Below are 21,072 nucleotides of genomic sequence, written 5' to 3'. Positions count from 1 at the left end.
GCAATGATCTTTTCCAACTGAAGTCTTTTAGTTTGGTGAAACCTTTTCTGTGACGAAGGAAGTTTATTTTGAAAAGACCGTCTGTAACGGGAGAAAAGCGACTGAAACACTCTGTGCAGTATTTCTAGACGAACCATCATATATGAGGATACGTTGCTGGACTAGGAAGTACGATTTGGCTGTTAGATTTGGTGAAGTAGAAGAACACAGCAGTCTAACTAAAATCAATTGAAAAGTTGTACTTTAATACTTGAATACTGGTTTTAATTTTTGACTAAAATATCTCTTGCAGAAAGAAAGAAAAACACGTGGTACACATTGACACAAACAATATTTTTGAACTTTTACATTCAGACTCTTGTAAAAGTTAAAAACATGACAGGTGTGTTTCCTCAAGGAGAAAAAACAAACAACCTCCTGAAGTTAACGGCGAGGGATCTTTAAATGATCCGAAGCGAAAAGCAAGTGAACAATTTCCAAGGAGGCTTCTTCAGTCACAACATGGATTACTGTGTTTTCCTGTCAGCCGTCAGCTGGTGCGACCGGATGTCACGATGGAGCCGACGCGGCTCACGTGGCGGCATTAGCTCACGTGGTGGCATTAGCTCACGTGGCGGCATTAGCTCACGTGGCGGCATTAGCTCACGTGGCGGCATTAGCTCACGTGGTGGCATTAGCTCACGTGGCGGCATTAGCTCACGTGGCGGCATTAGCTCACGTGGCGGCATTAGCTCACGTGGTGGCATTAGCTCACGTGGCGGCATTAGCTCACGTGGCGGCGGCTCACGGCTCACGTGGCGGCATTAGCTCACGTGGCGGCGGCTCACGGCTCACGTGGCGGCATTAGCTCACGTGGCGGCGGCTCACGGCTCACGTGGCGGCGGCTCACGTGGCGGCGGCTCACGTGGCGGCGGGCGTTCCCCTGCTGGACGCCGGCTTCCTGCTGGATTTCGGATGCTGCCGATGAAAAGAGGTCACAGCGCCACAGCTTTGGATGGAGGATTACTTTCAAACACAGTTTCTCCATTTGATGAGAAAACTTTCGCAACAACTCCAAACATAACACACATATTGTGGCTACTACTACTAGTAATAATAATAATTAATAATAATACACGTATAGACATGTCGATGGAAACCTGTTGACTGACACGAGCCGGCTTGTGCGTCTGAAAACCAGCCGGAGCAGCTGTCACGCTGACGACCTTCAATTACCACAAAGTGAGATCAGCTGTCGGGAGTCGAGCAACAATAATTCAGCTGTCCGTCACAACATGAACAAAACAACGGAAATGATATGAGACACATCATACTTGTACTTCTGATGGAATAATGGCTCTGCATACTCACTGGATAACAACTCTCATGTAGTGTTGGTTCTGTCGCCCCCCTGTGGATTAAAGAGGTAGTGTTGGTTATGTTGCCCCCTGTGGACTAAAGAGGTAGTGTTGGTTATGTTGCCCCCTGTGGACTAAAGAGGTAGTGTTGGTTCTAGCGCCCCCTGTGGACTAAAGAGGTAGTGTTGGTTCTAGTGCCCCCTGTGGACTAAAGAGGTAGTGTTGGTTCTAGCACCCCCTGTGGACTAAAGAGGTAGTGTTGGTTCTAGTGCCCCCTGTGGACTAAAGAGGTAGTGTTGTTTCTAGTGCCCCCTGTGGACTAAAGAGGTAGTGTTGGTTCTAGCACCCCCTGTGGACTAAAGAGGTAGTGTTGGTTCTAGCACCCCCTGTGGACTAAAGAGGTAGTGTTGGTTCTAGTGCCCCCTGTAGACTAAAGAGGTAGTGTTGGTTCTAGTGCCCCCTGTGGACTAAAGAGGTAGTGTTGGTTCTAGCGCCCCCCTGTGGACTAAAGAGGTAGTGTTGGTTCTGGTGCCCCCTGTGGACTAAAGAGGTAGTGTTGGTTCTAGTGCCCCCTGTGGACTAAAGAGGTAGTGTTGGTTCTAGCACCCCCTGTGGACTAAAGAGGTAGTGTTGGTTCTAGTGCCCCCTGTGGACTAAAGAGGTAGTGTCTCTGCTGGATGAGGTTCTGGTGAACCTACATGATTTTGTCTGAATCTCATCAAGAATAACTAACTTGTCTAACTGGTAAACTTCCAGTATTTCATATTCATTTTGACAAATACAAACTTGTAAAAGTATAATTCTGGTAAACCAACAACAACTTTTAATTGTATTCCTTTTAATAACTCCACTTGACGATCCTTCAATATTCACTGAAATTGTTCTAAATAATGAATAAAACAAAATGACGTGTACCCGCCTCGCACGACCTCGCCTCTTTTTAACGACGAATAACAACTGAAGGCAAAAAACAAGGCACAAAATATGGTGACAGCATTGCACACACACACGTATGAAGCGCATTACGCATCGCTACAAAATCCAACGGCAGAATCACGGCTGCATCTGTGCTCACAGGTGTCGCGCTGGCTTTTCACTGCAGAGCTGCACGCTGCAGAAAACTGCTGACTCATGATATCCTGCTTCCCTCCTTCTCAGCGGCTTAGAGGGAACTAATCCGCCTCGTGCTCTCCTTGCATCTTCTAAATGGTTGCATATTGGCATAAAGCGCTCCTTTTGGACGCCGTCACATCCTGAAAGCTCCCGTTGCTGCTGGCTCTGTTGTTTTCTCTCCACTGCATTCATGCATCACATCACCTGCTGAGCACATTCAGCAGGTGGGCTGCATGACGCCACACAGCATCATCATCATCATCATCATCATCATCATCATCAGCTTTCTCCAAAACAACATTTCCCAGGTGGTGGAGTCCCCCCCGGCCTCCGGGAGCCTTCACAGCGGCCCCACATAACGCCGTTAGGGCTCGGCCGTGACGGAGAGCCTGGAATAAATGGACAGTAACGAGCGTGACTTTGATTGCCAGTCTTTGTTCTGGAGAGAGCAATTAGCAATTAGCAATTAGCATCGCTCCAACAGGCTATCAGGGCTTTTGGAAATTGGATTTTCTTGCTCCAGAGTGGCTTTCCGCACCAGTCTGACACACAGCGGCGCTTATGCAGCGGCCGGCTGAGGCTCATCGACGCCTCGCCTCCTCCTAGCTTCACTTCATTACGGTGATCAGAAGGAAAGAGTTCATCCTTTGGAAATGTTCCCAGAGTCAAAACCACGAGGGAGGAAGCGCAGCGTGGAACAGCAGCTCCATCTAGTGGCAGACGGTGGGAACTGTCACCTCTGATGTTGGAGGACATGACGTGAAGACACGGCTGCAGTGGACACTCGCTTCATGACGCTTCATGAAATGACATCATTGAGTAGCAGCTGCTGGTTCTGTCACTGCCACCCAGCAGAGATGGGCAGTATTTATATTACTAGTATTTGAAATATGTATTTCAATTACTTTTGAGTATTTAGTCTTTTGTATTTGATAGGGCCGATAAAATATTTATCGTAATTTGCAACAAAAAACTTTAGAGTGAAGTCATGTTGTATCTTCTGCGGCCCCAAGCCCTAGAGGGAAGCTTTTAACGTGTGTGTGTGTGTGTGTGTGTGTGTGTGTGTGTGTGTGTGTGTGTGTGTGTGTGTGTGTGTGTGTGTGTGGTCCCACAAAGTGACACATCATGTGTTCCTGTCTCTACTGGCAGGACAACGATTTCATACCAAGAGAAACCTCTGCTTCTGAAGAATATATATATATATATATATATATATATATATATATATATATATATATATATATATATATATATATATATATATATATATATCTATATATATATAGATATATATATATATATATATATATATATATTGCATTGCAGGATTGAATTGTTACTGATTTTACAAACAAAAACCAACAAACACAAATGAGCTGAAATAACTTTATTTAAAACTATTCGTCTTTCACCATCCACCAAAGACAATACAGTTATTTATGTTTGTAACAATAACAGCCACAAAAACACATTATAATAATAAATGAGTAAAGTTACAGCAACGACGTTAAACCCGAGAGAGTCCGACTAAAACAAATAAATAAATGTAAAAAGTGCCTCAACCGAGCTCAATACATAGCGGCACCAGTAAATGCATTGAATGCTGTACTTTTCTTTAAATATGTTCATGCCAAAGTTCTGTCCAATAAATCATGCTCTTCCTCTCATTACGCAACACACACTCCAGACTTTGTTTCTTTATATTTTCTTTAAGTAGATTTTTCGGTCCCTTCTCCTCGGCGGCCGCCTCACGACAGAGAGAGCAAGTTGATGTCGTAGCATCCGTCAACCTGCAGGGGGCGGGACAAGGAAGCAGGAAACAGGACACAGGCTTGATATAGATGCCTGTATGTATGCCTGCTTATATTTTGAGTCTTTCTTTTGAAAGCCAGCGCTCCTCTGAGACCTGAGACTCACGTCGTATCGCCCGATGGACGCCGTCGTCTGGTTGGTCTGCATCACCTCCGTCAGAGCCCACATCTGCTGGATGCTGGAGGAGACAGTCTGGGGGTCCGGGAGGCCCTAGGAGACATGCAAGGAGATATACAAGGAGATATAGAAGGAGACATGCAAGGAGATATACAAGGAGATATAGAAGGAGACATGCAAGGAGATATACAAGGAGATATAGAAGGAGACATGCAAGGAGATATACAAGGAGATATACAAGGAGACATGCAAGGAGATATACAAGGAGATATAGAAGGAGACATGCAAGGAGATATACAAGGAGATATAGAAGGAGACATGCAAGAAGATATACAAGGAGATATAGAAGGAGACATGCAAGGAGATATACAAGGAGATATAGAAGGAGACATGCAAGGAGATATAGAAGGAGACATACAAGGAGATATAGAAGGAGATATAGAAGGAGACACATACAATGAGACATGTAAGGAAACATACAAGGATACATGCAAGGAGATATAGAAGGAGATATAGAAGGAGACATGCAAGGAGACATAAAAGGAGACATAGAAGGAGACATAAAAGGAGACATAAAAGGAGACATAAAAGGAGATATAAAAGGAGACATACAAGGAGACATACAAGGAGACATACAAGGAGATATAAAAGGAGACATAAAAGGAGATATAGAAGGAGACATACAAGGAGACATACAAGGAGACATACAAGGAGACATACAAGGAGATATAAAAGGAGATATAGAAGGAGACATACAAGGAGACATACAAGGAGACATACAAGGAGACATACAAGGAGATATACAAGGAGATATAGAAGGAGACATGCAAGGAGATATACAAGGAGATATAGAAGGAGACATGCAAGGAGATATACAAGGAGATATACAAGGAGACATGCAAGGAGATATACAAGGAGATATAGAAGGAGACATGCAAGGAGATATACAAGGAGATATAGAAGGAGACATGCAAGAAGATATACAAGGAGATATAGAAGGAGACATGCAAGGAGATATACAAGGAGATATAGAAGGAGACATGCAAGGAGATATAGAAGGAGACATACAAGGAGATATAGAAGGAGATATAGAAGGAGACACATACAATGAGACATGTAAGGAAACATACAAGGATACATGCAAGGAGATATAGAAGGAGATATAGAAGGAGACATGCAAGGAGACATAAAAGGAGACATAGAAGGAGACATAAAAGGAGACATAAAAGGAGACATAAAAGGAGATATAAAAGGAGACATACAAGGAGACATACAAGGAGACATACAAGGAGATATAAAAGGAGACATAAAAGGAGATATAGAAGGAGACATACAAGGAGACATACAAGGAGACATACAAGGAGACATACAAGGAGATATAAAAGGAGACATAAAAGGAGATATAAAAGGAGACATAAAAGAAGATATAGAAGGAGACATAAAAGGAGATATAGAAGGAGACAAAAAAGGAGACATAAAAGGAGATATAGAAGGAGATATAGAAGGAGACAAAGAAGGAGACATAAAAGGAGATATAGAAGGAGACAAAAAAGGAGACATAAAAGGAGATATAGAAGGAGATATAGAAGGAGACAAAGAAGGAGACATAAAAGGAGATATAGAAGGAGACATAAAAGGAGACATAAAAGGAGAAGAGGAGGTGAGACGACCGGATTCCTTCCCAATAAGACAGTATGTGTCTATTAAATGTTAAAGTAATGCCGTGTTCACACCGGACCAGACTCCATGTAAAGTCAGTCCACAGGCGGCGAGATAGAGGCGTTGAGGCGGCGCCAACAGAACGTTGGACCTGGGGCGAACGAAGCGAAGGACGCGGCGCGAATTCGCGTGAGTTGAATTCTCCCAACTCTGGCGGAGAAATCGCGTGACGCAAAGTTGCGGCAGCCAATCAGCGTTGAGAATCAGCGTTGAGAAGCTCCGCCCGTCACCACCGCCGCCTCCCCGGTTCTGAATGAAACTGCTGCTGCTCCGCCTGAACCAGCGCTGACAGCGGCTTCATTGAGACGCTGTTGTGGGACTACGGATAATATTATGAACCCAGACACCATGGAGTTTGATGTTCCCACATATGTGGAGTTTACACAACAAGTATAAAGCAGAACTAGTGGTTATTTATTCCATGGTCGATAGCGGAAATGAAAGCTTCGTCGCTTGTCTCTCACAGAGGCAAGCAACAGAGCTAAGCCACGCCCCCTTCGCAACCCGGTGTGAACACGGCATTAGACTTCAAAGTAAGACAATAGTGAATAGAGCAACGCATTGTGTCATTAAAATTAACACAACAATAATAAGAGACACAAACAGGAGGAGCACCTCCAGGTCCGGGGGCGGGTCCACCAGCGTCAGGTCCGACAGCCAATCAGAAACCTCCTTCTCCGGGTTCTGGAAGATTAAATTTACAGTCAAATGTCTCAGCAGCAATAACTCTGTGTTCTCTCTGGCTCCCCCTGCTGGTGGAAGAGAGAACAACACTCTGCATCCCTCTGACTCATCAAAGACTTATTATATTAATTAATAATATGATTTAATTCACATTGATTACGGTCTCTGTACGTATATTAACACCAGCATCCATTATGCACATGTTTTTTATTACCATTAGAGCATAACTTTACTATTATTATTAGCAATAAGTATAACATAAAAGTATTATTATTAGTAATAACTGCAGCAGCAACAATAATAAGCATAATACATACATGTATAATAATTTAATAATACTTATAATATTATAATAATATTTTCTATTAGACAAGTATTGTGTTATATTGGAGAATCATTATTATTTATTTAATTGTAATTTGTATTATTACTATTAATAATTACTACCAAACAAATCAAATCCTCATATTAGACTGATAATATGTACATATTATCAGTAAGCTAACGGAACAATTTCCTCCACTCTCAGCGGCACTGAAGCCTCATAAATTACATAATTAAATAATTACATCAACCACGTTGTGATGAATCTTATTTTACTTTGTCTAAAGTTGTGAACAGACTTTCCTCTCCTAAAAAAACATGACAAACAAATGAAGCACAGAACTGACCGGCTCCACCTGAGGGAAGATCTTGACCTCTTCCAGGCTGAAGGTCAACCAGGCCGAGGACGGCTGTCTCAGGATCAGTCTCACCGAGGTCACGTGATCCGGCTCCACCTGCATCTGGACCAATCAGAGAGCAGCGAGGGGGTAATGCCGACAGGAAGTGGTGAAGACGAGGAAGACGAGTAGAACAGTTAAAACACAAAAAAGAGACCAGAGGAGTCGCCCCCTGGTGGTCAGTAGAGAGAATGCAGCATCAACACATGAAGCAAATACTTCTATACAACCAGAGGAGTCGCCCCCTGGTGGTCAGGAGAGAGAATGCAGCATCAACACATGAAGCATATACTTCTATACAACCAGAGGAGTCGCCCCCTGGTGGTCAGTAGAGAGAATGCAGCATCAACACATGAAGCATATACTTCTATACAACCAGAGGAGTCGCCCCCTGGTGGTCAGGAGAGAGAATGCAGCTTTAACACATGAAGCATATACTTCTATACAACCAGAGGAGTCACTCCCTGGTGGTCAGGAGAGAGAATGCAGCTTTAACACATGAAGCATATACTTCTATACAACCAAGGGAGTCGCCCCCTTGTGGTCAGGAGAGAAAACGCAGCTTTAACACATGAAGCATATACTTCTATACAACCAGAGGAGTCGCACCCTGGTGGTCAGGAGAGAGAATGCAGCTTTAAAACATGAAGCATATACTTCTATACAACCAGAGGAGTCGCACCCTGGTGGTCAGGAGAGAGAATGCAGCTTTAAAACATGAAGCATAGACTTCTATACAACCAGAGTAGTCGCACTAGCCCAGAAGAAGCTTCCCACCTGCGCCCTGTGGACGGAGCAGTAGTCCTGGGACCCGGCCTCGGTGTGGGGGTTGTGCATCAGCGGCAGGTCCCTCAGGGCCGTGCACCACCTAGCGGGGGCCTCCAGCCCGGGGCCCCTCCTCAGCAGGCGGACCGTCAGGTAGGCGGTGTAGTAGTTCTTAAAGGTGATCTCTTGAATCTGAACCGCAGACAGTGGATTACGAAACGTGTGTGTGTGTGTGTGTGTGTCACTGCGGCTGCATGTGACGTGGTGTCTTACATGGACGGGCTTTCCGAAGGGCAGCGTGACATCGACCACGCAGACGCCAGAGTGAGCCGCGTCCGCTTTGGGATCCCCGATCTGCAGGAAGACCGGAGGTTTGATGCTGCAGCTCACCGGCGTCACGTCACTGCTGCTGCTCATCGTCTGGGAACAGACCACGCGTGTTACATGCTATGTGTTACATGTTATGTGTTACATGCTATGTGTTACATGTTACATGTTATGTGTTACATGCTATGTGTTACATGTCACATGTTATGTGTTACATGTTATGTGTTACATGTTCCGTGTTATGTGTTACATGTTACATGCTACATGTAATGTGTTACATGTTATGTGTTCCGTGTTATGTGTTACATGTTATGTGTTACATGTTACGTGTTGTGTGTTACATGTTACGTGTTATGTGTTACATGATATGTGTTACATGTTACATGTTATGTGTTATGTGTTACATGTTATGTGTTACATGTTACATGTTATGTGTTATGTGTTACATGTTATGTGTTACATGTTATGTGTTATGTGTTACATGTTATGTGTTACATGTTACATGTTATGTGTTATGTGTTACATGATATGTGTTACATGTTACATGTTATGTGTTATGTGTTACATGTTATGTGTTACATGTTACATGTTATGTGTTACATGTTATGTGTTACATGTTCCGTGTTATGTGTTACATGTTACATGCTACATGTAATGTGTTACATGTTATGTGTTCCGTGTTATGTGTTACATGTTATGTGTTACATGTTACGTGTTGTGTGTTACATGTTACGTGTTATGTGTTACATGATATGTGTTACATGTTACATGTTATGTGTTATGTGTTACATGTTATGTGTTACATGTTACATGTTATGTGTTACATGTTATGTGTTACATGTTACATGTTATGTGTTACATGTTATGTGCTACGAGTTACATGTTACAACACTTTGTTTACAGAGGATTCATCTGTCAGACACACACACAGAGAGAAACACACACACACACACATACAGACACACACGCAGAAAAAACACACACAGAGACACACAGAACACACACACATGCACACACATGCACACACACACAGAAAACACACAGAAAAAACAAACACACACAGAACACACACACAGACACACACATACAGACGCACACAGAAACACACAAAAACACACACACAGAAACACACATGCACACATACAGAGACACACATACAGACACACACACAGAAAACACACAGACACATTCAGAAACACACAAAACACACACACACACATAGAGAGACACACACACACACACAGAAAACACACACACACGTGCTCACTGCAGTCTGCTCATGTCTCCTGTAGACAACACAGAAACACAACAAATGAATGAACTGCTCCTACGTCATTTGCAGCAAACCTCTTCCAGCACCACGGACAGCGACACTTCCGGGTTGCGTTAACGCCCGACGGCCTGTCACGTGACCCGTCCGCGTCGCTGCTTCACGCCTGAACCCGTGACGTGAAACTCACCTCTCTCTCTCTCTCTCTCTCTCTCTCTCTCTCTCTCTCTCTCTCTCTCTCTCTCTCTCTCTCTCTCTCTCTCTCTCTCTCTCTCTCTCTCTCTCTCTCTCTCGCTGCGGAGCGTCTCAGCGCGTGCAAGGCGACGGAGAAAGGAACCAGAGCGAAGTGTCGCAGTCGCGTTTGATGACGCGCTGCTACGCGACTTCCTGACTGTAACCAGGGCGACGGTGAGCGTCTTAAAGGGCCAGTAGCGCTCTCAGCTGGCTGCGTTTGCTCCTTTCTCCAGCTGTTCAATTATTCTCATATATATGCTGTGTAATATATATATATGTATATATATATATATATATATATATATATATATATATATATATATATATATATATATATATATACATATATGTATATATATGCTGTCTAATATATATCCTGTGTAATATAAATACTGTGTAATATATATATATATATATATATACACATATATATACTGTGTAATATATATCATGTGTAATATATACATATATGTATATATACTGTATATATATACTGTGTAATATATATTATTTTGTATTTTATTTTAAATCCCTTGTTTATTAGATCTAGTATTTTATTTCACTTTATTGGAGACATGTTTTACTTTTACCTAAAATGAAGATCTATTATGGCTAATAATACATTTTAAATATATAGATTGGCCATAAACAATTAATTCTTAACCATCATAACATCTGTTTTTGTAAACTCCCAGCTGCTGCAGTGGTTCATTAACATGTGATTTCAGGACCGTCCAGCAGAGGGCAGCCTCGCTCCACGTGTTTACCTCCATGACTCAGTGATGGCGTTAACATGTAAAGGCCCTCCTGCAGCTCCCCGCCTCATTCACATCTCCACACCTTAAGGAAAACATCCCGTCTCCCAAATAAATAAATAATACATATATATATATATATATATATATATATATATATATATATATATATATATATATATATATATATATATATATATATATATATATGTTCAATCCCAGCAGCACAATGTCCCGTCAGAGTGTCTCACCGGCGGCAGCAGGAGCGGGAGCTGCGTCTCCGTGGTGATCTCCCTGTGAACCAGAGACAAGGTTTCTGGAATGTTTGGTATTTCTGAACGAGACAAATGACCTGCAGCTGCAGGAGCACATGGGATCTGAGGGGAGCACATGGGATCTAAAGGGAGCACATGGGATCTGAGTTGAGCACATGGGATCTGAGGGAATCACCTGAGAGGCGACCGGCTCACTTCCACCAGCTCAGAGGAGATAAGAGACGGAACGGAATGCTTTACGTCTTTTACTGCCTGAACACGGGGAGAGAGCCGTGGTACCACAACACGGGGAGGAAACGCACACACACACTCTCACACAGACACACACGCAGACACACGCACACACACATACACACGCACACATATATACACACATACACACACACACCACAAACACACACACACACACACAGACACAGAGACACATGAACCCTTTTCACACGTTCATCACGTTATCAGGAAGCAGAATGATGTCAATTAATTTGCTGTTTGGTTCAATAATCAAACTTTTATTAATAAAATGTTTTATTTCACATTTCTGTGGATCAACGTTTCTTTTAAGTCCACGTTCCCTGGAAAGACACGCGTCCCCATCTCCAGTTTAATGACATGCTTTTTGGCACAAAATACAAAAGCACATTATTATTATGATCAAAATACATGACAACCAATTCCAATCTCAAGTCTCTGATCTCCAAACCAACAAAAGGCTCGTCTGTTTATTTCATGGTATTGTTCTTCTTCAGGATCACGTTGTAAATGTCTGTCTGTATACAGAGCGGAGGAACGCTCCTGCTCCTGTCACTCAGCTCCCCTCAGCCCCGCCCCCTGGAGACGCATACATTCATTCATTCACACATTCACTCTGTTTACTGTGGTTGAAGCTCTCCAAAGGCCCAGATTAGTCCGTGTAGGAAGCTGGCACCTCGGGGCCCAAAACACAATCCCCCTCTTCTCCCAGATGGTCTGCAAGCAAGCATGGAGCTGCAGGGGCTGAGAGAGAGAGAGAGAGAGAGAGAGAGAGAGAGAGAGAGAGAGAGAGAGAGAGAGAGAGAGAGAGGGAGAGAGAGGCCCATATACCCCTGTCTCCCTTCCTTCTTCATCTTTCTTCTCATCCTTCTTTACTTCATCCTCCTTTCTTTTCCTGTCAGTCCGTGTGTCTATCTGCCAGTTGTCAGCGCCATCTGTCTGGTTTCTCCACGATAAGAACGCGCTTTTTGAAGCCAGACTAAACCAGGATATCCTCCTGCGCTGGGTCTCTCTCTCTCTCTCTCTCTTTCTCTCTCTCTCTCTCTCTCTCTCTCTCTCTCCCCCCGCTGGGTTAAATACCCCTGGGACAAGGAGGTATGTCTCTTACATAAGAGAGCCCAACTGAGGGGTCTCTCTTATGTAAGAGGTTGACGAAGCCGCTGCTTCAGCCTTTGAACGGAGCTAACCTTGAGGGGAGGAAAGGGAAGGAGGGAAAGGAGGGAAAGGAGGAGGAGAAGGAGGAGGAGGAGGGCAGAGAGCTCGGCACGGTGAAATTACAAGGAGACGCATTTTTAAAAGGTGCCGAAATGTAAAAACATTTTGAAAATCATTTCCAGTTGAGGCCTCGAGCCGTCCAGGTGGAGCAGTGTCAGGAGGCCAGGAGCTTCTTAAAACGATTCTTTAACAAATGCTTTATTTCAAAAAAGGCTTTTCAATTGAAAGAACTAAACCACGAAGATGACATTCAAAGCCAACAATCACAATATTAGTGAGAAGAAAAAAAGAAAAATGAAATGTGAGTTTTGAAGAGAATCATTGACTTCGAGCTGCAGGTCTCAATCAACGCTTTCAGTTCAGGATCCTGGAGATGAAAAGCAGCTCCACACTGCAGGAATGTGCACACTTTTAAAATAATTGCTCCTAATTTGTTTTGCCTTCATTTGTTTTAAGTCTCCAGCTGTTAAATGTTCATATTGTATCCGTATTCTTACATTTTAGCACCTCCAAAATACCAATAATACCAAGATTAGTATTTTGAAAATGCTTAATTGTGATAATATTTAAAAATAAAAGCCTTTAACTCTCATGGATCCAAATAGATGTAAATAAATCTATTTTAAAGATTACAAAAATGCATACATCACTTTAAATATAGTGTTCTTCTTATTTGGTGAACTAAGTGCTTTATCATGTGTGCATCCAGAAAGTAATAATAATGGGAGTTCAGAGGGGGAAACATGATTTACACACTTTGTTTTTCATGCATTTTTAATGTTTCACGTCATTCATATTGTTAGTATTACACACAGAGCGGGGGGGCGACCAGCGACGAGGAAGCAAACGGCAGAACAATCACGACCAAAGTGACCACTGTGCACACACACACACACACACACACACACACACACACACACACACACACACACACACACACACACACACACACTCAGATAAAACAGTACTGTATGAAGCAGCGCATTAAAGATTAAGTGAAGCAAACAGGATTAGATAGATAAGGTAGAACTTAGTGCCCCGCAGCAGCAGCAACAACAAAGCGCCTCATATGATATATAAAATGCATGAGCAGGAAAAGAAAGGTAGAAAATACCAAAACATAACACATATACATGCGTTATTTATGCTCTATAAACTCTGCTGTATGCGTTGCTCTCTGACTTCCTCACAGAAACTCTCCTGGAGTCACGACTTTTACTAGAGACCTTGGTTTGAAAAAAGAGGAGACTGAATGCAGAAAAGCATGCTATGTAGCATGTGATACGTAGCATGTGATACGTAGCATGTGATAGCATGTCAGTCCAGAGAAGAAGTGGAAGCTCAGTAAGCAAGAGCGCGTCTCTGGGATTCAGGAGAAATTATCTGGTCCTTCTTTGGTCATGTGGTCGTGACCCGCCATGCTTCTGTCCTCACCTGGTGCTCCTCCCACCACACCTGGTGCTCCTCCCCTCACCTGGTGCTCCTCCCACCTCACCTGGTGCTCCTCCCCTCACCTGGTGCTCCTCCCACCTCACCTGGTGCTCCTCCCACCTCCCACCTCACCTGGTGCTCCTCCCACCTCACCTGGTGCTCCTCCCACCTCCCACCTCACCAGGTGCTCCTCCCCTCACCTGGTGCTCCTCCTCCCCTCACCTGGTCCTCCTCCTCCCTTCACCTGCTGCTCCTCCCACCTCACCTGGTGCTCCTCCCACCTCACCTGGTGCTCCTCCTCTCCTCACCTGGTGCTCCTCCCACCTCACCTGGTGCTCCTCCCCTCACCTGGTGCTCCTCCCACCTCACCTGGTGCTCCTCCCCTCACCTGGTGCTCCTCCTCCCCTCACCTGGTGCTCCTCCTCCCCTCACCTGGTGCTCCTCCCACCTCACCTGGTGCTCCTCCCCTCACCTGGTGCTCCTCCCACCTCACCTGGTGCTCCTCCCCTCACCTGGTGCTCCTCCCACCTCACCTGGTGCTCCTCCCCTCACCTGGTGCTCCTCCTCCCCTCACCTGGTGCTCCTCCCACCTCACCTGGTGCTCCTCCTCCCCTTTTTTCTTCCTGTTTTTTTTCCTTCCTCTTTTATTTCCTGCGCTATATTGTATGGAAGATAATAATAATAAATAAAAAAAGACACGCCACTGAAGCACATGCGCACTTACTAGCTCATAATGATGACTTTATATCTCATAATTATGACTTTCTATCTCATAATTACTCCTTTTTGTCTCATAATTGTGACTTTTAGGGATATTTGTATCATCACAGCTACATTTCTTTACCTCTTTACTTTACTTTTCCTCGGTGACTGATCTCCTGGTTCTGAGATTGGAGATAAATGTGCTACAACAAAGCATACATGTTGTGATTTCAAGTTCTGGGTAATTATTTAAACCCTGAAAGGAAAGCTGATAATCCGTTTAAGGCACTATACAGTATGAAGTGGTTCATTATCTGATGAAGATAAGAGGACACAACCTTTCTTCAGGTTTCTGCAGAGCTTTATTTCTGCTGAGATCCAGAGATGATGGAGGGCGGTGAACTGAAAAGGAAACAAAGAACCTGTTGCCACGTTCTGTCATGACAAGTCAAAGAAAGACTCCTGTGAGTCACAGAAGAGCAGCAAGTGAGAGGTGTGGACGGAGGAAAAAAGCAAGAAGCAGAAAGTACCAAAAAAAAAGCTGAACCAACAATTCAGAGATCAGGAGATCAGGAGATCAGGAGATCAGATCTCAGGAGATCAGGAGATCAGAGATCAGAGCTGTGGCCGCACGCTGAAACCTGCTGAGACTGTGACCTTGACCTTTAAGCCCCGCAGGACCAACGTAGGGCCTTTTACCGAGGTTCCCCGTGTTCAAGTAGTTCAACTAGTCGTATGAACCCCAAATTAGTTATAATACTGTATTATTTTATATCACTTTATTCAGAATTTCATTGTGAAAAAAATGCATATTTAAAAAAAAATCAAAACTATGAATAACCGGCATGATCTAAGCAAGATTGGCCGGAAATGGCTTTTGAGCGGTTTTCAACATGTGTGCTTTCAGACCCTTACCAAGCCCCACATGCTAATAACACACCTTTTTGGAAAGAACAGGCCCTAAAGAATCCGAATATGCAATACAAACAAAGTGTTGTGGTGATTCGAAGGTTTTATAGAAAAAGAACCGCAGATGTAGATGCTTGAGGTCGTAATCCCTCGGGGTGAACCTGCTGAGTCCAGCTCGTCAGACCCGTCTCCTCCATCGACCTGCGGCTGCAGAGCGTCGCCTCCGGATGCTGCGGCTCATTAAAGCGACACGTCAGGGTTTCCTTTTCCTCAAGGCTTCTAGTTTTGTCCTTTCTACAACAAGACGGAGCTTGTGTGTTTCTTCAAGACTTTTACCTGAACTTTGGGTCGGATGTGCCGGATCAGAACCTTCAATGCCTCACCGGATAGTGACCGGATGAACTAAAGGAGCGGCGGTAAAACGGAGGATGAAGACGTTTCCCTTCCTGTAAATCCTTCACAATACTCTTTGCTGCATACTCTTCCTCCCTGCAGCATTGGACTCCTTTTATTGAAGTATAGACGCCAACAAAAGCTCCACAATTTCCCATAATTTCCTATTAATCCCCCAAAATAAAAGTCCTTGTTCTTTTGTTATTTAAAAATATTTTATTGTGAAGCATCTACATCAGGAAACGTTATGTTTTCATCCGCAGCATCTGAACTGGACTCAGCCATGTTTGATGAATGCTCTGGATTGTGTCCACATGGCGCATTAACTGTAATTAACTTGACAGGTAACGTGTCCAGGCAAGTGTATCCCGACCTCACCCACGGTCCCCTAAACCACTGGTGGCATCAAGCTGGTTTGTCCTTAACTGGAAGTGAACCAGTCGCACATGTTTCCTGGAAAAAACTAAAAACAATAAATCAAAAGAATTCGACTCTGGCCCAGAAACTGCTTTCTGATTGGAAAGATCTGTCCTGTGACGTGTGCAATATGTATTTTCCGGGGTGATACTGCTCACCCTTTCATCCTCATAAAATCAGATTCAAATTTGTTACAAAGAAAGTGTCAAAGTGCACCTTGTCTTTCGCCTGACTTCGTTTTTCTTCTCCCGTTACGGCAAAGTGAGGAAACAGAAAGGAAGCGTGCTTGGCAGCATCACTACCCGTCACCTTCTCGGTTTAATTTTATCCCCCATCAACATTTCTTAACACCTTGATGATTTGCACAGACTCGTATGATTTATGGCTTTATTGATTGTCATAAAAAGGAAAAAGCACTCTAAGAAAGAAAGGTACTCAAGGTACTGGCATGCAGTCTGTGACAGGATTGCGTCTACTCAGTGATGACATGGTAATAAACAGGATGAACTCCATTAAAAAGCGACAAATTGAAAATAGTTAATTTGTTTTCATTTTACTTTGAAGAACCTGAATTGTATCCGTCACAAAGGCTCAAAATTGAAATGATGAGATACCCATCCACTTCCTGAGTAGCGCTGGCAGGGACCGTTTCATCTTTTTTACTGATTATTTCTTTGAATGGGACGTGATCGCCTCATTCTCATGAAGGACGGCTGTGTGTATTTAAGTGTTCGTACTGGAGTTAGTTGAGTTTACTCAAAGACACAACTGCGTCTGCTGGGTAACAGATGTGCTTTTCTTCATGTAAGTCAACAGGAAAAAGTGTCGAAATTTGTTGAAATTCCACATTTTGGCCACTAGGAAAGTTGACTTCAAAGCCCAGCCCTCTTCCTTGGCTTCCTGTCACCTCAGGCCACGCCCACTCTTAGAGGTCTGCATTATCTTCCTGTACTGATATCAACCATGTGAATGGATACCCTCTTTTAACCCATATCTATGGAACTGAAAACCGCTGATAACAACCCAGAGAAAGTCTCTCAAGATTTAATATTCAAGAGATGTATTTTCCTTTTGCACCTTTAATTAAGTACATTGGACGTATTCACTGCGGCACTGTGTGACTTAGATACTTTAGACTGTGCACATAGTGGCTGTTTCTCCCTGGAGGTTTGCTGCATGCGCCCCCTTCTGGGACGGTTCAGTACTACAGACCTGCATACCGCTGCTGTTATCAGCTGGTGCACAGACTCCTGCCCTCCGCACTTCCCCTGCATGCCAAACTGCTGCACACACTTGGATTATATTCCTGGTCGCCATTGGAGTTTTGCAGCCCGGTCCGGAGAATAAACAGTATTGGCATTATAGTATACGGAGGGAACGCTACTGGAAGTTACATGGTATGAGAATGAACTGGTCCAATAACGAGTAGCAAGTCCAGGAGGGGCGATGGACGGGTCCAACAAACACAGGACTCTTTCCAAGGTGACAGCTGGTTTTGGTCCCATGTGTTATCTAAAGCTAACCAATCCTTTCACAACCCTGTGGCGTACGAGGCTTTACAAAGATGCTACACTTGTTAGGCAACATTGTGTCGTTGTTACGTGAGGATGCTTAAGAAAGTCCACTGAGGACGGTTATTTATGTTACGTAGTTACGCTACGGCTTACGCTACGTAGTTATGCTACGTTGTTACGTAGTTACGCTACATTGTTACGTTGCTACGTTGTTACGTTGCTACGTTGCTACGTTGCTACATTGCTACATTGTTACATTGCTACGTTGAAATGCTACATTGTTACGTTGCTACGTTGCTACGTTGTTACATCCTTACATTGCTACATTGTTACATTACTAGGTTGTAACACTACGTTATTACGCTACATTGTTACGCTACATTGTTACGCTACATTGTTACGCTACATTGTTACGCTACATTGTTACGTTGCTACGTTGTTACGTTGCTACGTTGCTACGTTGTTACATTGCTCCATTGTTCCATTGCTACGTTGAAACGCTACGTTGTAACGCTACATTGTTACGCTAGAACTACGTTGTTACGCTATGTTTTGTAACGCTACGTTGTAACGCTACGTTGTAACGCTACGTTGTAACGCTACGTTGTAATGCTACGTTGTAATGCTACGTTGTAATGCTACGTTGTAACGCTACGTTGTTACGCTAGAACTATGTTGTTACGCCACGTTGCTATTCAAACATAAACCCGACCTGACCCTGACCCTTAACCCAGTAGTTGTGTTATCTAAAGCGAACCAATCCTTTCACAACCCTGTGGCATACGAGGCTGATATGAACAGTCTTTGTGAAACTTATTTTTGGTTCAGAAACATTGATATTAATTGCATCCCATGATTTGCAGAAACAACCAATATTATAAAAAACAGGATTTAAGTATGACTACAAAAAGTATTGTCTCCAGGTGTTTCCTTAATCTACTACTGTGAAGATACAACGTACATTAGAGCTGATAGAGTTTAGTTTATGTATCCTAACAGTGATACACTAGCAGCATGAAGTAAAGCGCGTCATGATTTCATATGTTTTCATCTCTATGTAACATACAACTTCATATTTAATAACTAACAAAACGTTTATTCTGTTTAGTTGAAACTTGTTATGCCACACGTGCACATTAGCACGATGACTATGCAGAGTGTGAGGTGGACTCCTCCATGTCCTCCCTCGACCTCCCAACGTAGTAACAGATGCATTTACACAACGTCACACTGAAGAAGACGCCTAAACAATGTTTTATTGTTTCCCCCTCCGGCAAATGTATTATCTTTGTGGGTTTTCAGCGACGTCTGGGTCTATTTCTGATTCCTCTTAATCATGCAATGAAGAATGCGCCTTGCTTTTGGAGGGAGAAAGTGAAAACAGTGAAGGATTTAGGGAGAAAAAAGAGACGGCATCAAGAGAGATGGAGAGGAGAGAGAGAGAGAGAGAGATTGGTGGCGTCGTCAGCGAAGAAGAGAAATGATCTCGGGAACTCCGTCTGATTTCTCGCCTGGAGAGGCACACAAACCCACCAGTGCGAACACCTGCAGATTTTTATTTCCTATGCATTTGTTATCAGGCCTGTGTTTTATACCCGGGTCCCGTAATGGTGCGGTAAATCACAGCTGACAAGTCGGGAACAGTCGCGGTTCCTCCACTCCTTTAAGAGGAAAGACAAACGATGGCGGACGAAGGGATCTGAGTTATTAAAAGCTGAGGTGTCAATGTTGAATAAGAGATTGAGAAATACTCGTTCTGTAAGTGTCTTGAAAAGGACTGTGTGATGTGTGGATGTGTTAGACGGATGAATACGGCCGTGCGTTGTAGTCTGTTTTCATTTGTGCCACTTTCCTCTCTTAATGGAGCTAAATGCTCGGCAGGAGGGATATTCAAGAGGCTGTCTGTGTGTTTAAAAGTCCGATAAAGACGTATACGCACGGCTGTCACTGTGAGTGTGAACTACAGCCGGGTCTTCTTCTTCAAGTAAATATTGAACCTGCCTGTGTGAAGAGTAAGACTTTGTTCTGCGGGGTGAGATCCAATTGGATCCACAGTATTTGCAGTGTTTCTTCTTATTTCAACCATTTATCATTTTGACAAAGTTTCATGGCATTTATTTTTTACAAACTAAAGCTCAGAGGATGAACGCTGAATAAGACACTTTCAGGCAACAAAAAATGTGACGATCAACTTTCACAAACTTTAAAACACACTTTGGAAGAGTTTAAAGTTCTAAGACGAAAACACAAACAACTCTCAGACAGCGACCTGTCAATCACCTTGAAGTCCCGCCCCTAAAGCGTCCCCTACTTTATGGTCTGTTTGACTCTAAATGACCATAATTTACTAAATGAACATCCTGCTGTATTGAAGAAGACTTGAAACTAGAGATTGAGACATAAACTCATGTTTACAATGTTTACTGAGGGAATACATCAAGAGAAGTAGAGTCATTTATATAGACTTCTATACAACCAGAGGAGTCACCCCCTGGTGGTCAGGAGAGAGAATGCAGCTTTAACACATGAAGCATAGACTTCTATACAACCAGAGGAGTCACCCCTTGGTGGTCAGGAGAGAGAATGCTGCTTTAACACATGAAGCATAGACTTCTATACAACCAGAGGAGTCACCCCCTGGTGGTCAGGAGAGAGAATGCTGCTTTAACACATGCAGCATAGACTTCTATACAACCAGAGGAGCTGTCTCTTGGTGGTCATTTAATTGTTTCTTGCACTTTGCCCACATAACATACAAACATGTACTATTGACATATCTCAGTTTACTTTCACAAATACTATCTATAAAAGTGAATCGCTCTCTGACCCTTCCAATTTATTGAATTGACATTGTTTTTATAAAGTCAAACTCTATTCAGCGAGCCGAGACAGAAGATGGAGAACAGAAGAATACCGTGTTTATTGCCCGTAACCTGCAGGACCACGAGGAAGGAAAGTACCAGCACCAACAAAACATTTCATTTCTCATCGTTTCTTGCTCTCCGTCCGTTTCTTTCAGCTTCCCTCGCTCGGTTTGCCTCGATTGCCGCCGCCCTCCATTCCTCCATCCCTCCATTCCTCCATTCCTCCATCCCTCCATCCGTCCCCTCTG

The 21,072-nt window shown here is 43.5% G+C and overlaps 1 protein-coding gene across 3 annotated transcripts; it reads right to left on the bottom strand.

Annotated features, from left to right (window-relative positions):
* Nucleotides 1-3,867: 3,867 nt before the first annotated feature.
* Nucleotides 3,868-10,174, bottom strand: nicn1 (nicolin 1). Of its 3 annotated transcripts, none has more exons than XM_079219022.1 (7): nucleotides 9,928-10,174; nucleotides 8,543-8,689; nucleotides 8,282-8,461; nucleotides 7,454-7,567; nucleotides 6,714-6,782; nucleotides 4,368-4,472; nucleotides 3,868-4,240 (listed from the first exon to the last, which is right to left on the bottom strand). In XM_079219022.1, the coding sequence occupies exons 2-7, from the start codon at nucleotides 8,684-8,686 to the stop codon at nucleotides 4,199-4,201; spliced, it is 654 nt and encodes a 217-aa protein (XP_079075148.1). In that variant the 5' UTR covers nucleotides 8,687-8,689; nucleotides 9,928-10,174; the 3' UTR covers nucleotides 3,868-4,198. The 3 variants fall into 3 exon arrangements, with proteins under 3 accessions (XP_079075148.1, XP_079075149.1, XP_079075150.1); XM_079219023.1 differs by having other exon boundaries at nucleotides 9,944-10,174; XM_079219024.1 differs by lacking the exon at nucleotides 9,928-10,174 and adding an exon at nucleotides 9,864-9,870.
* Between the last annotated feature and the right edge of the window lie 10,898 nt (nucleotides 10,175-21,072).

This window comes from Taurulus bubalis (genome assembly GCF_910589615.1).
Source record: "Taurulus bubalis genome assembly, chromosome: 5".
Taxonomy (NCBI): Eukaryota; Metazoa; Chordata; class Actinopteri; order Perciformes; family Cottidae; genus Taurulus; species Taurulus bubalis.
The sequence above is the reverse complement of the archived record's forward strand: the minus strand, read 5'-3'. Positions and strand labels throughout refer to the sequence as shown.

Bases quoted from the DNA above. Each gene is read 5' to 3' on its own strand.
- nicn1 (XM_079219022.1), bottom strand. From the start codon at position 8,686: ATGAGCAGCAGCAGTGACGTGACGCCGGTGAGCTGCAGCATCAAACCT. The intron at 4,473-6,713 runs GTGCTCCTCCTG...CATGTCTCCTAG, and splicing joins ACCCGCCCCCGGACCTGGAG to GGCCTCCCGGACCCCCAGAC. The intron at 4,241-4,367 runs GTGAGTCTCAGG...CGCCCCCTGCAG, and splicing joins CGTCCATCGGGCGATACGAC to GTTGACGGATGCTACGACAT.